Below are 16,066 nucleotides of genomic sequence, written 5' to 3' on the forward strand. Positions count from 1 at the left end.
TCCCTCACAGTTAGGCCATAGCAACTAATGTAAAACCTAAATACAGTTTAAATACAGTATAATAAACACTCTATAATAAACATTTCTCTACAGATGGCAATCCACATTATCTGCTATGAAATGGATTATTATGAGTCTAAAGTGCCATACAATCAAGTTCAAAGCAGATAATATGGAATTTATATGGGAGTGTAGAAGGGGCCTTACTGCCTCTCACCTGCTAGCCCTCTCTAGTTGTCAACCTTTCTCTCTCTCTCTCTCTCTCTTTCTCAGTTTCTTTCTCTTTCCCTCCCTCTCTTTCTCCCTTTCTTTTTTATTCCCCTTCCTTCCTTCCTTCCTTCCTTCCTTCCTTCCTTCCTTCCTTCCCATGTTAAACCACTTTGAATCCCCCTAGGGGTGAGAAAGGCGGTATATAAATACTGTAAATAAATAAATACCCTATTACATGTTTGGCCAACAGTACAGCGAATGGGGATCATTCCCAAAAAGTAGACCACACCAGAATAGTTCAGATGCACTAGTAGTAACATAACATCACTTCTGGGTACCATTTTAATCAATTTTCTGCTATTTTTTTTCCTTTTGGGGTTTCTGTAGGGTCTGAAAAGTTTGGGGAAGAAAACTTCCACATTTAGGTTTGAGGTTTGTGGGTAAAATTGTTTCCAAATCAACCCAACCATCAATTTCATGGGAATCAAAATACTGGGTTGTCCAGGTCTCACTCCAAAAGTCAAGCCATTCACTTGCCAGGTTACTTAAGAGCAACATAGATCAGATGCCATTAGTGGAGTTCAGGCAACCTTTCCAAAGATACAGAATGCTCATTTCAAACAATCCCATGTGGCTCAAACAAATTCTGCACATCAGAATCTGCTAGGAAAAGGGGTGAACTTGTGGTGTGTGGTATATAGCCAGGCCTGTGGCCAAGGGGAGGGGGGTAGGGGTTCACCCCCCCCCCCCCAAATTTTCACTGGTAAACCAAATCCCCATAGTAAGTCTATGAGAAGCAAAAATTAAACAAGTCCCTCTAGAACTGCAAGCACTATCTCAAACCAAATTTGACAATATATTCACACTGTCATTACTTGCAGCAATAGCCGATATAGTGGAAGCAACTTGGCGGGGGTGGTTGACAGGGGTGGAGCTGCAGGCTATTTAAGGCTGCTCTGCCCCCCCCCCCCCGTGCTCTTTACTTCCGCATGAGGTAGGAGGCAGGTTTCTAATGGGGAACTAGGCCTTGCTTTCTCCCCCTCTGCCTTGCTCCCCCTCCCATTTTCCAGATAGTAGGGTTCCCATTGCTATACCTATACATAGGTAGTTTTCAACTCTTAAACATTTGAAAGCATACATAAGAAGTACAATGGAGCAAGAAAGACTGATTGGACTTGCACTCTTGAGTGTCCACTGAAGTTTATCAATGGAGCCTGATTTCTGTCAAAGTGTATTGACACAGTTTTCAATTGTTTCCAACAGACATCATGGCATTCTTTTGTAACAATAAATTACCAATTAACAGCCACTTTCAGTTATTTTAAGACTTGAAACTTTGTAACCAAAATAGAAAATTGATTGAATTAAGTCTATATAAAATATAGAATGAACCATACTATTTAAATTATTTTGTGTTATGGGACTACTTTTCATGATTCGCTAAAGAAAAGTTTCAACTCCCCCTCCCCTGAATTTTTTTCTGGCTCTTACTCTTACGCAATCCCCTGTTCTCCGAGTAGGATAGTCTTCCAATATTGGTGTACTGGTGGTGGGTTCGTAGGTGACTGTGGAGCCCTATTCTTGATCTGCATCTTCTCCCGCAGTGAGAGCATTGGTTTCCAGGTGGAAGACAATCCCAGCTGGGGTTGGCTTGATGCGCCTCCCTCTTGGCACATTTCTCTCTTTCACCCTCCATTCGTGCCTCTTCAAATTCTACAGCGCTGCTGGTCACAGCTGACCTCCAGGTGGAGCAGTCAAGGGCCAGGGTTCCCAGTTCTCAGTTTTTATGCCAGAGTTTTTACGGTTCACTTTGAGCCCATCTTTAAATCTCTTTTCCTGCCCACCAACATTCCGGTTTCTGTTCTTGAGTTCAGAGAAGAGCAACTGCTTTGGGAGACGGTGGTTGGGCATCCGGACAACATGGCTGGTCCAGCGGAGTTGGTGGCGGAGGACCATAACTTCAATGCTGGTGGTCTTTGCTTCTTCCAGCACACTGACATTTGTCCACTTGTCTTCCCAAGAGATTTGCAGGATTTTCTGGAGGCAGCGCTGATGGAATCATTCCAAGTTTTCTGAATCGTTTTCTGACTATGGCCCTGTCTATAGCTATACTTCTCTCCAAAGCAGGTATCCTTTAGATTTGTGGGTCTACAAGTCTTCAGTCAGCATCAATAAATTACTATCTTTCCAACTTGGAAATAGTTGCTCACCAGTACAAACACATCTTAAACCCAGGAACAAACACCAGAAATTGCAACAAATCCCCATGCAAACTTTATCTCCTAGAGATATATTTTTGGTGTCCACACAAATTCACATAGTACCATCACACTTATTTGTACCATTTGGGCAATGTCCTGAGTATCTTTGTGAATATAAATGAACTGCTGTTGCAAGCTCACTTACAAAACTAATTGCTTTGGTTAATTATCTGGCCTCTGGTCTGTCCATTGCTAATGCAAATCCATACAGTAGATGGATGCAAATCCATACAGTAGATAGATGCCCAAAGACATATCCAGTAGCAAATATGGGACAGCCTATTCTCTATAATTCATCAGGGATTTTTCAGGACTTCATGGGCTTTTCTGAACAATAGGTAAAATCGTAAAGGTAACACTTCACCTTGGTGGCAGGTGTGTATACATTTATTTATGTAATGCTTATGTATATCTTTGTCCTGAAGCCACTTATCCAATCGCTTCTGAGCAGAACAAAGAAATAGCATGAAAGAGCTCAGGCATCCGTTGTCAGTATTGCTTTCTGACAAACAGAGTGCAGAGCTGAGTTTGTCACTATTGATCTTTCTTCATTTTGCTTTGTGAAATTCCATACAGTTCATTCAGAACTCAACAATGGCAGCAAAGCTATTGTCAGATTGTCAGAGAGCAGAAACTGGGTTCTGCAAAAGATTTTCAGCATTCAGTGCTGATACAACATAGAACTGAAAGCAGACACTTCAGTGATAATGTCAGCCATAGTGACAACACCAATTATTTTCTTTGCTTTCTGAGAACGGCTATGAGCCAGAAGGAGAATGTGAGACAGACCACAGCAGTGTGCTGTCTATTTGAGCTCCTAACAAGTAGCCCACCGCAAACACGTCAATGTGATACCTATGATTATGGAATCACTTAAATGCAGGGCATTCTGCTAGAATTGAGCAGCTTGATATATAGAAGGCTGTTATTATCATCTAGCGTGTTATAATACCTATTGGAAAGTATGCATCTTCTTTTAAAAGGCAATTATACATAAGGAGCACCCTTTTACTATCCCATTGTAGTATAATAATAATAAAAGGCTCTGGCATAAACCAGTATAGGTGGTCCCAGTGGTCATCGGCACACTGGGTGCCATGCCAAAAGATCTCAGCCAGCATTTGGAAGCAATCAACATTGACAAAATCACAATCCGTCAACTGCAAAAGGCCATTTTACTTGGATCTGTGCTCAACTTTCAAAAATACATCACACAGTCCTACACACTTGGGAAGTGTTCGACTTGTGATTTTGTGATACAAATACAGCATATAGATCTCGTTTGCTATGACATACTGTGTTTTTGTGTCAGTAAAATAATAATAATAATAATAATAATAATAATAATAATAATAATAACAACAACTTTATTTTTGTATCCTGCCACCAACTCCCTGAAGAGACTTGGGGTGGCTTAGATGGGGAACAAGCCCAGTCAAACAGAAATTAAAACAGTCAAAATTACAAATACAAAACATCATAAAAACACAACCATCATCAACAACCAATAGCCTAACATAGTGGTCACATACTAAGCTAAGGGGTGAGGTAGGGGCTTGTGCAAAACAGTTGCAGGGACAGGACTAATGAAAAATTGCAAGAGCCAGGTGATAAGTATGGGCTAGGAGGGCCAAGTCAATTAGTGCAATACAACTATAGGGCAGGGACAATGATAAAATGCAGGAGCCAGATATTAAGTTATGGCTGTAGGGGCCAAAGTTATCTAGTGAACTGATTATCAAAAGCACATTGAAACATCCATGTTTTTATGGAGAGTAGACAGGGTGGATGCTAATCTAATCTCCCTGGGGAGAGAGTTCCAAAGCCGGGGGGCCACCACTGAGAAGGCCCTCTCCCTCATCTATGTATCTACCCACCTTGTGACGGAGGTGGGAACGAGAGAAAGGCCTTCCCAGAAGATCTTAGAGCTCACGCAGGTTCATAGGGGAAGATGCAATCACGAAAATAAGCTGGACCTGAACTATTTAAGGCTTTGCAGGTAATAACCTGAACCTTGAATTGGTACCGGAAGTATATACTGGAACTTGACCAAGCATAGATTTTGGTATACGCCATGTATGTGCATGTAGCTTGGATGCCAAGGGCCTATTGTAGACACAAAATCATAGCAAATTCCTCCTCCCTCCAACAAAATTAAAGCTAATTTTGGCCACCATTTTGAATCACGTTCTTTTTTAAAAAAAACTGCAACTGACCATATATATATATATATATCAGAAAAATGAGCTATATTATGGTACATCAGGTATGACCAATGGTATATACCTTTCTAGTCATTGCAATCCGGGGGGAAAAGTTTTAAAGAAAGGAAGAATTAGTCCTAGCTGTATTTCACTGTATTTTACCAATAGCATCCCATTCTGTAAGAATTTGCAGAAGATGGCATGTTATAGACATGCCTCTGTATTGCATTATAATTTTTATTCTCCAATAAAAATATCAATATCAAAATTAAAAATAAAATTGGAAATTTTCAATGATAATGAAAGAACCATCCTCTCTTCTGTTTCACATAAATACATTGGTAAGTAAAATTATAATGAAATCTTTGCTTTGCAACTTGTCTAATGCTCCTGTACAAAGTTACCTGGGCATAAATTATAGATCGCAAAAGGGAATCACTTCTGTGTATATGTATGCATTTTGCATTGCAGTACAATCTTATCCATGCTTGCTCAGGTGGAGATCATTTGCTGTTTATTTGGTTTTGTTTTATTGATATCCCATCTTTCTTGCATTATGGAACACAATGAATTCAACAAAGCTAACTGCTGTCTAAACTGGCAGATTTATTCTTAACTTGGAACGTCTTGTGATCTGGACCAAGTATGCAAAAGCAGAATTTGCACAAAGTGATACTGCTTGGATGCCACATGATCCCATGATACCTCAAAGATTTCTAGATTTTAGAAAGAATCCAAAGAATTGATTCTCCAGATCTCCACATAATATAACAACAACAACAACAACAGCAAAAAACAACAACAACAACAAAAGAGAAAGATTCAAGCATGAGCCTCTAGCACTATGTATGTATACTCTGTCTGTGAATGAAGTCATAGAATGGTTTTGCTGATCTGTCCCTTCCTTCTCCTTTCAACATGTAGCCAACCCAAATCCTGCCCTTGTGGTAATGAGTGAGAAGGAAACAGCAATATAATAGCAAGAAATCCCCAAGAGGCTAGTAGTAGTTAAGTGAATAGCAAAGAGGACTCTGTCCTTACCACCAACATCTCCACTGCAGGAGCTGAAGAAAACCAGAGAAAGGAGAGCTGTTCCCAAAAGCATTATAGCCATTATTCTCTGTCCTGCAGGCATATTCCTTTCCACAACTGCCACCAGTAGTACCAAGATGGGCACAAAACTCTCTTGCCCGTTGAGTATGAACAGGAAAGGTGAGTAGAAGAAAAGACTGAACAGCCGCTGCCCATTCCCACTTATTTTGGGGATCTTGATAAAGAACGGGAGGAAACACGACAGACTCCCTCTGGGAATTCCGCATGGAGCAGATTTATTGTTTCAGCCCTTCAACAGGAACTCCTTTTCTTTGTTGGCAGGCAGTTGTGTTTTTGTTACCACTTTATTTTGTTCTTCTTTGGCCTCAGAGGTCAGGAGAAGTTTCAAAGCCTGCAGAGTTTTCTTTAGAAGGGATTCACATGCAGGCTTTTAAAAAGACCTTTGAGAATATATTTATACACATACGTATGTTACACAAATATCTGTGTACACCATAGGGCTGTAAGTTGCTCTCATATGTGAGGTTTTATCTCTCTTAGAGTACATATGATGAAAAAGTCACTTGCTATTAAAGTCCAGTCAGTCCTATGAATGGTGTTATCTGATGTGTCTTAGTAAAAGAGCAAATTGCATTTAATTCAATGAAACATACTTCTGAGTTGCCATAATCATGGGGAACTAGCCACTCCAGCATCACTATATGGTGATTCCAATCTGAGTTTTAGTTTCAGATTTAAAGGATGCAGCTGGATTCCAGTACCCTGGACAGTTTTCTTAAATTTTAGAGTAGTGTTTCCCTACCTTTTTTTGACCAGGGGCCACTTGACCCGGGACCACTCTCCAATATTTGTACCAAAAGGGTTATGAGTCAGATTGTGATCAACTTTAGATTCGGTTCGGTTATTTGGGTTGTTGATTCAGAAAATTGCATTGGATAGATCACATCAGCTCTAGCTTCTGATACAAAACATATGCCATACATTAGCCACGATCTGCTCACCCACATAAAACCATATATAATAATCTTGAGCTGATATGATCTATCCAATGCAAATTTCTGAATCAGCACCCCAAATAACCCCAGGAACAGGCCTAAAAACAAAAACACCAAGAATTTTTTTTTTGGTTGGACTGTGTTATTATCCATGGAATGTTGTTAACACTCATGTTAAAAAAAGGAAAGGGGACTGAGGTTGAAAAGAATACAAAAAGCAGAGCATGAGATACAAGAAACTGTCCCTAATGGCTTTAACAACAACAACAACAAAAACTTTAATGGACTAAACAGGGTCTTACATAGGGCTGCTTTCCCATTACAACTCTTGTGTTTGGCAATGGAAGCAAAGAAGAAGAAGAAGAAGAAGAAGAAGGGGAGGAAGAGGAGGAAGAGGAGGAAGAGGAGGAAGAGGAGGAAGAGGAACTTTGGGAGACTAAAGAGGGTCTTACAATGGGCTGTTTCCCATTACAACGGATGTGTGGCAATGGGAGCTAACAAAAACAACAACAACAACGGGAGACTCTCCTCCCTCTTGCTCTCTTCCAGCAGTGCCACAGAAGCTGCAAGAGGGCAATGGCACTGGCCTCCTTCCTTCTTTCCTTCTCCCCCTTTCCTTCTCACTCTCCTCCAATGGTGGTACGCACCCCCAGCCATGGACCTCATTTTAGGGTTGGAAACCACTGCTTTAGACTAAAGTCCAAGTTGATTCACCATCCCACTAACATGGGAGCCACCAGCCGCCACCAGCCGCCACCAGCCCTGCTGTGATTGGTTGTGGTAACACATTTATGGCCTACATTTTGTGAACCAGAACCCTTTTCGGCAGAAATCCAAAGTGGAATGTCAATCTCCATTGGTGGATTCTACTATATTCACCTACTGTAGCCACAAAAGCCTATGATGCAGAGCATTTGTTAGTCTTAAGGACAGGGCTGGCAACATGTGGCACTTGGCCTAATTTCTAAAGCACTCTGCAATCGGTTATATCAAATCCGATTAACAGGAACAATATGCTGTTTTACAGATCACTGTGTGGTTCCCATCCAACAGAACTCTTGCTGTCTTTTGAATTGCCAGTTGTTGTTGTGTATCTTCCAATCATTTCCATCTTATGGCGACCTTAAGACAACCCTATCACAGGGTTTTATCAACAACATTTGGGTATGACCTGCCCACAGTCACCCTTCTCATGGCCAAGTGAGGATTCAAATCTTGGTCTCGAGAGTCATAGTCCAGTGTGCAAACCACTACACCATGCTGGGTTTCATGCCATGTTTAGAACTGGGAATCTGGAGACAAGATACTGGGAAACCAAGACTCATGAGGCTTTGTGGATAATTGTGTCATATCAATTCCCCCAGTATGTGTTTATGAGCCACACATCCTGCTTCAGTCTAATTAAATGGGAAACAGTGACTCAGTCTCCTTGGCATCTTTTATTATTTGAAATGCATGCACTGATTATACTCTTGGCTGTCTCACAGGAAGCAAACCAGAAGCCATGTGTTAAGGGCCAAGCCTTAATTTTCCAAAAGACTGTGTAAGCTCAGCCAATATCTATCGAAGCACAAATCACATCTTGATCCAAATCATAGGTCATTTGAAAGCAGCAGTGGGAATGAAAAGGAAGGGATGGAAGTGGTATGAAGAGAACATTTAAACCAAATAGTCAGAGGCATAACTCAGTAAAGTGCACAAAGTGTTCAGCTTTGGTGCTTTGTGCGACAGATTGTAAAATCACGATGTACTGTGATTTGAGGGGCAAGAGTCAGGATTTGTGGGAATATTTTGTTATTTCTCACAAAGGCTCTCTGAGGCCAGATGTTCAGAGATTAATTACTTTTTTGACTACAACCACCAGAACCCTGTAATCAACTATGGCTGATGCCTGGGGATTCTGGAAGTTTTAGAGTGGCATATTGTTAATCACATGCAAGCGTTAATTTGGGTTAAGTGCATCTCTCTCTTGTTTTGGGTATTTTTTGGGAGGTGGGAACTATTCTCCAATTCTTCACTTTTATTCCTTCTCCATCCAAGCTGAGGCCTCCTGCTTCTTCATCAACTGAATTGTCTCCTGCCATCCTTCCCTTCCTACTTTTTTTTTGGTCGTGTCAGGAGCGACTTGAGAAACTGCAAGTCATTTCTGGTGTGAGAGAATTGGCCGTCTGCAAGTCCATTGCCCAGGGGATGTCTGGATGTTTTGATGTGTTACCATCCTTGTGGGAGGCTTCTCTCATGTCACTGCTGAGAAGTAAAATATTGAGTCGGCAATTCTTTTTTTGTTGAAGGCTTTCATTGCCGGAATCACTGGGTTGTTGTAGGTTTTTTCAGGCTATATGGCCATGGTCTAGAGGCATTCTCTCCTGACGTTTCACCTGCATCTATGGCAATGGATGTTTGCCATAGATGCAGGCAAAACGTCAGGAGAGAATGCCTCTAGACCATGGCCATATAGCCCCCCCCCCCAAAAAACCCCCTACAACAACCCAATTCTGTTTTTGTTTGCTCCTGCCATCCAAGTTTTTTAAAAAGTTGTCCCATTTCTTGATTATTTTGGTGGGGATACTATATGGTAGGACTCGAAACAAAAATATTAATTTGGGGAGAATCATCATTTTGGCTATCTTAATTTTGCTTGACATATCACAGTTCCAGTTTTTCCAATTGTGAATTTGATTGTTGACTTTTCCCCGTAAATGATTATATTTTAATTGTATTATATTGTTTAAGTTTTTGGGGATTCCACAACATTGGGCCATGGCAGTTAATATGGTGTCAAACTGCCTTAATTCTACAGTGTAGATGCACTCCCAGTCTGAAGATGTAGAAACTGCTAAAAGCAAAGTGTTTATAGTTGGGCTGTTGGCATTTAGCATTTCCTCAATTCTTAGATTCCTGATATTGTAATTGTTTGGCATTGTTGCCATTCAGTCTTGGATTGCTGTTGGATTTTGGTTTTGAATCTCTTGCACTTGGCTTTCCTGACACTCTGGTAGGACTTTATTCTGATGTTGGCTTTTGTTCTCAAACATAATTTTGGATATTTTCTATCGGATTTGTCTCTTGGTTGTGCAAGGCTTTGTTGTCATGGACTTTAGACTGCTTGATTTTGATGTCGGGACTTGTCCACCAAAATTTGGACAAGACAAAATAAATAGGTGTGTCCTTTTATTTTCAGAAAAAGTGGATATGGGAGTCAGCAATGACTTGTGGGTAGGCAATGCATGGGCTCTGCATCTGTTAAATTTGTTTATATGTGTGTTAAATTATGTAGTACAAGAATGAGAAGCTTGTATACTTACGTTTCTTAACATTAAAAGGACTTCAAAAATATCTAATTTTGGCTGGGTGATTTCAGAAATATATAACCAACTTAAGGATTGAATTTGTGAGAGAGCAAGAGCAATTGACTGACTGTATTGCCACACAAAGTATGCACACTGTCAGGGCCAGAGAAAAGGAAATGAATGAGGATTGAATTGGTGGATTGTACTTTCAAGGCAGTTCTAAGTGTTGACGCTGGCCAGCGCTCAACTCACAATACAGGGAACACGCATTTGCTGGGGACCCCACACCATTTCCTTTGAAGGAGTTTGTTATTCTTCCTGTTGTTCAGCTGAAGGACAGCTGAATGACTCACTGGAACACTTTCATTTCCAAGCTACTTAATTCCAGCCTTCCCACAACAGAAACCATGGCTCTAGCCTTGTTCAGGTGTTACCTAGTCAGAATGAATCACTGAGAAGGGAATGCCTAGCCTTGCCTGACTCCATATCACTTTTCTCATGTGGAAAATAGCATGTTAGAAGGGGAGAGATTTCTCTCCACAAGAGCAAGTGCATTAGATAGTCAGGGTTCTTCCTCACAAGAAGATTCTCCATGTAAACAGGATGCCTCCTCTTCAGTCCTGCCCTTTTTCACATGAGGAAATTGATGGGGGTGGGAGGACGAGACAGCAAGACAATCCCCTCCTTGTGTTTTGATTCAGATTGGGTAAGTAATGCCTGAATAAAACATTAATGGTCCTGGAGGACATCTACACTCCAAAAGTAATGCAGTTTAACACCATTTCAACTACAGCAGCTCAATGCTATCGAATAACGGGAACTGTTTTTTTTTATGAGGCACCAGCATTATATGACAGAGATAGCTAAACTACCACTCTCATGATTTCATAGATTAAGCCATCTGTCAAGAGTGCTTTGATAATGTATTCTTGTATGACAGGAATCGATGAATTGTCACCTTGTCTTGGTGAGAGGGCTTATGTGTTCCATTGAACCTGTGGTGAAACTGTCGAAGTCATGTGTTCCCTGGGGATTTCCTTGGGTAGCAGGGCCACAGAGGAGGATCCAGACTGCCATATGGGTGGTGGATATGGATTCAGTCATTCTACTTCAAAGTCCAAGGTAGCTGAATAGTCTGGCAGCTGTATCCATGACTGAGCATCCCTTTTTTTAGTTCCACTCTGCTTATCCATCATGGGGAGGGGGCTAGAAAAGGTGTCTTAAACACAGTCTGCCTCTTTTATCCCTGTCTGGATGCTGTGTCCAGAGGGGTTACTACCCTGCAGCCAAAAATGAAAGATGAACTTTGGAATGTGAAACATATGGATATTGTTGGATAACATGGACAATGAATGCCCTGAGTGCAGGACTGCTATTATTGCAAGGGATGCTTTAACATTGATATAGCAGCACTTCAAGAGACCTGGAGAGCAGGGGAGGGGCAGCTAAGGAAGAGTAAGGAGGCTTCACCTTCTTCGGGAAAGGACTGCCCAAAGAATACACAGTTGGCTTTGCTATCAGAAACAACCTGGTGAAACACCAGTCTGAAACACCCATAGACATTAATGAACGACTCTCAACCCTCCAAATTAATCCAGATTTTAGTGTTGCCAAAAACCAACAAGCTAGATGCTGATGAAGACACCAAGGAAAGATTTTACTGTCAGCTCGACACCATCCTATCGAAGATACCCAAGGAGGACAAAATCATCCTCCTGGAGGATTTTAATGCAAGAGTTGGATGAAACCTGGACCTGTGGCCAGGGACCATATGAAAAGATGGGGTTGGAAACAACAACCCAAATGGCATCCTACTTCTCACTAAATGTGCAGAACACAACCTTGTCATCACCATCACGCTCTTCCGCTACAAAAACCAAGTCAAGATATTATGGAAGCACCCCCTGTCAAAGAACTGACACCTCTTAGATTATGTAATTTACTTATTTATTTACAGTATTTCTATACTGCTTTTCTCATCCCTAGGGGGGTTTGGCAGAGTGGGTGAAGGTGATGGTTAATGCCTCCTTACAGGAAGGAAAATTTCCAGCGAGCTTAAAACAAGCTATTATAAAACTGCTGTTGAAGAAACCATCACTGGATCCCACTCAATTCGACAACTATCGGCCAGTTTCCAATCTCCCCTATTTGGGCAAAGTCATGGAACGTGTGGTGGCAACACAACTCCAGGGGTTTCTGGTAGACACTGATTATCTAGATCCGGCACAGTCTGGTTTTAGGCCGGGACATGGAACCGAGACAGCCTTGGTCGCCTTGGTAGATGATCTGCGCAGGGAACTTGACAGGGGGAGTGTGTCCCTGTTAGTTCTGCTGGACCTCTCAGTGGCCTTCGATACCGTCGATCACGGTATCCTTCTGGGACGCCTCTTGGACATGGGGCTCGGGGGCACTGCATTGCAGTGGCTCCGATCCTTTCTCGAGGGACGGTCCCAGAAGGTGTTATTGGGTGACACCTGTTCGGCCCCACAACCGTTGTTGTGTGGGGTCCCACAGGGTTCAATCTTGTCCCCGATGTTATTTAACATCTACATGAAGCCGCTGGGGGAGATCATTCGGAGTTTCGGAATGAGATGTTATCTCTATGCAGATGATGTCCAAATCTGTCACTCCTTCTCATCTGTCACCAAGGAGGCTGTCCAGACCTTGAACCGGTGCTTGGCCGCTGTGTCGGACTGGATGAGAGCTAACAAATTGAAACTAAATCCAGACAAGACAGAGGTCCTACTGGTCAGTCGTAAGGCCGACCAGGGCATAGGGTTACAGCCTGTGTTAGACGGGGTTACACTCCCCCTGAAGACGCAGGTTCGCAGCTTGGGAGTGATCCTGGACTCATCGCTGAGCCTGGAAGCCCAGGTCTCAGCAGTGGCTGGGAGAGCTTTTGCACAATTAAAACTTGTGCGCCAGCTGCGCCCGTACCTTGGGAAGTCGGATTTGGCCACGGTGGTCCACGCTCTTGTTACATCCCGATTAGATTACTGCAACGCACTCTACGTGGGGTTGCCTTTGAAGACTGCTCGGAAACTCCAACTAGTCCAGCGAGAGGCAGCCAGATTGCTCACCGGGGCGTCATACAGGGAGCATACCACCCCCCTGTTATGTCAGCTCCACTGGCTGCCGATCCAGTTCCGAACACAATTCAAGGTGCTGGTTTTGACCTATAAAACCCTATACGGTTCCGACCCAGTGTATCTGTCCGAACGGATCTCCCTCTACATCCCACCCCGGAGCCTAAGATCTTCTGGGGAGGCCCTGCTCTCGACCCCGCCTCTATCACAAGTGAGACTGGCGGGGACGGGGAGCAGGGCCTTCTCGGTGGTGGCCCCCCGCCTATGGAACTCTCTCCCCGGGGAAATCAGATCTGCAACCACGCTCCTTTCCTTCAGGAGAAAACTAAAAACATGGATCTGGGACCTGGCATTCGGACAAGCGGATAAATAAAGAAGAACTCCATTGATGGCTAGGAAATGACTAACGGATTGGTCAAGTGGAACTCTGGAAACGAAACGCTTATTATAAGAGTTGACTTTTTATAGGATGTTTTTATATGATGTTATACAATGTCTCAGGTACCAGTTGTTGATGTTTTATTGTGTCTATAGTTTTAATTGCATTTTTGTATATTGTTCTTTTATATTTTTGTATACTATGTATTGTGTATAGGCATCGAATTCTGCCTTTTCTGTAAGCCGCCCTGAGTCCCCCTTCGGGGGTGGAGAAGGGCGGGGTAAAAGTACCAGTAATAAATAAATAAATAAATAAATAATTATACATGTCAGATACCATCGCAATGTGCTTCTCACAAGAGCAGACACTGATGACTGCTGGACAGACCACAGATTAATTTGATCTATGATAGCCATCAAGATCGCTCCCAAATGCAGACTCCAAGGAAGAAAGATAAGGTGTAAAATAAACACTCAAGCCCTTCAAGAGTCCTCCAAATGGGCTCCTTTCCAAACAACACTGAAGGATCATCTAACCATAGAACAAGCAAAGACCACCAGCACTGAAGTGATGATCCTCCACCATCAACTCTGCTGGACTGGCCACATTGTCCAAATGCATTGATCAACACCTCCCAAAGCAGTTCTTGCTGTTCCTTCCAACACTATGATTCTATTTTTCCTTACATAAAATGTGCATATTTATTGCAGTCTATTTTATAAACAACATCCTTGAACCCATACTCTTCTCCTTTCCTGCAGACAGTACTGCAGCTCCAGTGTTTCAGTTAGTAGCACAAATACAATGTAGGAGTTGGAGAACTTTGAATAATGTCCCCTCTAACTAAGGAATTATGATCTTAAAAACATATCTCTTAAATTATGAACATGCTCATAGATAGCCAAAGAGCAAGAGCCTGGAGTCATGAAGCAGATGCTAGAAAACACAGACTGGAATTTTAGTTCCACTCACAAAACTCAGACCAGCCTGGAAGTTGTGATGGAGTTCCCATGTTAAGTTGAGCCAGTTGCTAGTCTTGATAGAGAGCATTAAGGAAAATGTAAACACCAGAAAGCACTTTCAAATATAATCCTGGCATAGCAAGAATGAATTCTCCATTTTGTGGATTCCTTATTCAAGCAGTGTATCAAGGTTATCCATCCACTGATGCTCAACCAGTCCCTGTTCAGTGGATCAAATGTGCATTGAATGTATGAACATGTTTGTAGACCTTACATAATCTATACTACAAACAAATGTTGGCCACTGATATGGTGAATGGGTCAGTCATTGCCACAAAGAAAGAACAGTGTTGGCATTAAACCTGTCCTGTGCCAACTTACTCATTGTCAGTTAGGATTTATCTGTGATAATTATCTCATTGATTATACAATGGGCCCTTGGTAGCTACTGGGGTTTAGTTCCAGGACTCCCGTAGATAGTAAAATCCATACATGCTCAAGTCCTGGTTTATAAAATGGCACTGTAAAAGGATACCAGAATCAAGATTCTCTATGTAGAATGGCTAACAATTCATTCACTTTCATACAAAAGCAAATTACACATTTCTCCCAAGCATTATCATTATGTACAGATGGCAAAGAAGTCCTTGTATCAGCTCAATCAAGTGTTTCTAAAGAAGCTACCTATAGGTGACAAAGTTATAAACTGTATTTCCAAAAGATGTTTTCTTTGAAGTGCTGCTGAAGTATCTTGCCTTCAAAATCCCTGAAAATAATTTTATATGCTGATGGGTCATCTTTTATATGCTGTTGGGTCATCTTTTTTGTTTCTTCTTTCCTGCTTTCACTAGAGATTCTCCCTTATTTGCATTCCAATATCTACTGCCAGCAGCCATATTCTGTGAACAAGAGCAACGGGGAAACCTGTTTTATAATTTCTATGTTTTGTCCTCTCCTCTCCTCGCCCCAGCATCTGCAATATGACTGCACTTCTCAAACTTCACAAAATAATTTTGACCTTTTTGCCTCGGGGGTAAAATTTTGCTGTGTCTGCTAGGCAATCCAGGGGAAAGAATTTCATTTTAGCTGAGAAAAAATTGATTTATTCATATAGCTGTTATCAAATCCTCACTTCCTCTGTGTACTTTAATCTCTCTTATTATTGATTTGTTGATCATGATGAGTGAGCAACTCTCAATCTTTTCTCTCCTTTTCCCCTCCCACAAGCAGTGGTTCACTAGCAACAACTCTGAAGGTGGAGATCAGCTACTTAAATGATGTATCAAATCCAGGTTGATCTTTAGGGCAAAGGTAGATATGACAGAGGAGATCCATCACCCAAAGCACCTTGCTTTTTTGGTTCTTAAATTCAGAAAATGTTCTGCTCACACGCACCCTGCCCCCAAACTTAGTATATTTACTTTTTCTACTGACTAGAGATTCTGGGAGGTGGAAGCGAGAGGCTCTCCTCTTGCTCCTGTCTCCATCACAAGAGTGGTTGTGGGGACGAGGGAGAGGGCCTTCTCGATGGTGGCCCCCCAGCTCCCCCCAGGGAGATTAGGCTGGCATCCACCCTGTCCAAAGATCTAAAAATATAGATGTTCCATTGTGCTTTTGATTAGACAT

At 42.0% G+C, this 16,066-nt stretch overlaps 1 protein-coding gene across 1 annotated transcript in view; it reads right to left on the reverse strand.

The window, feature by feature from the left end:
- Positions 1-5,946, reverse strand: part of EMCN (endomucin) — a 50,825-nt gene extending 44,879 nt beyond the window's left edge. The window contains exon 1 of the mRNA XM_067468612.1: positions 5,717-5,946. Within this exon, the coding sequence (XP_067324713.1) occupies positions 5,717-5,810 (94 nt within the window). The 5' untranslated portion in view covers positions 5,811-5,946. The remainder of the gene's footprint in view (positions 1-5,716) is intronic.
- Between the last annotated feature and the right edge of the window lie 10,120 nt (positions 5,947-16,066).

The sequence above is a fragment of the Anolis sagrei genome, chromosome 5, assembly GCF_037176765.1.
Source record: "Anolis sagrei isolate rAnoSag1 chromosome 5, rAnoSag1.mat, whole genome shotgun sequence".
In the NCBI taxonomy this organism is placed as follows: Eukaryota; Metazoa; Chordata; class Lepidosauria; order Squamata; family Dactyloidae; genus Anolis; species Anolis sagrei.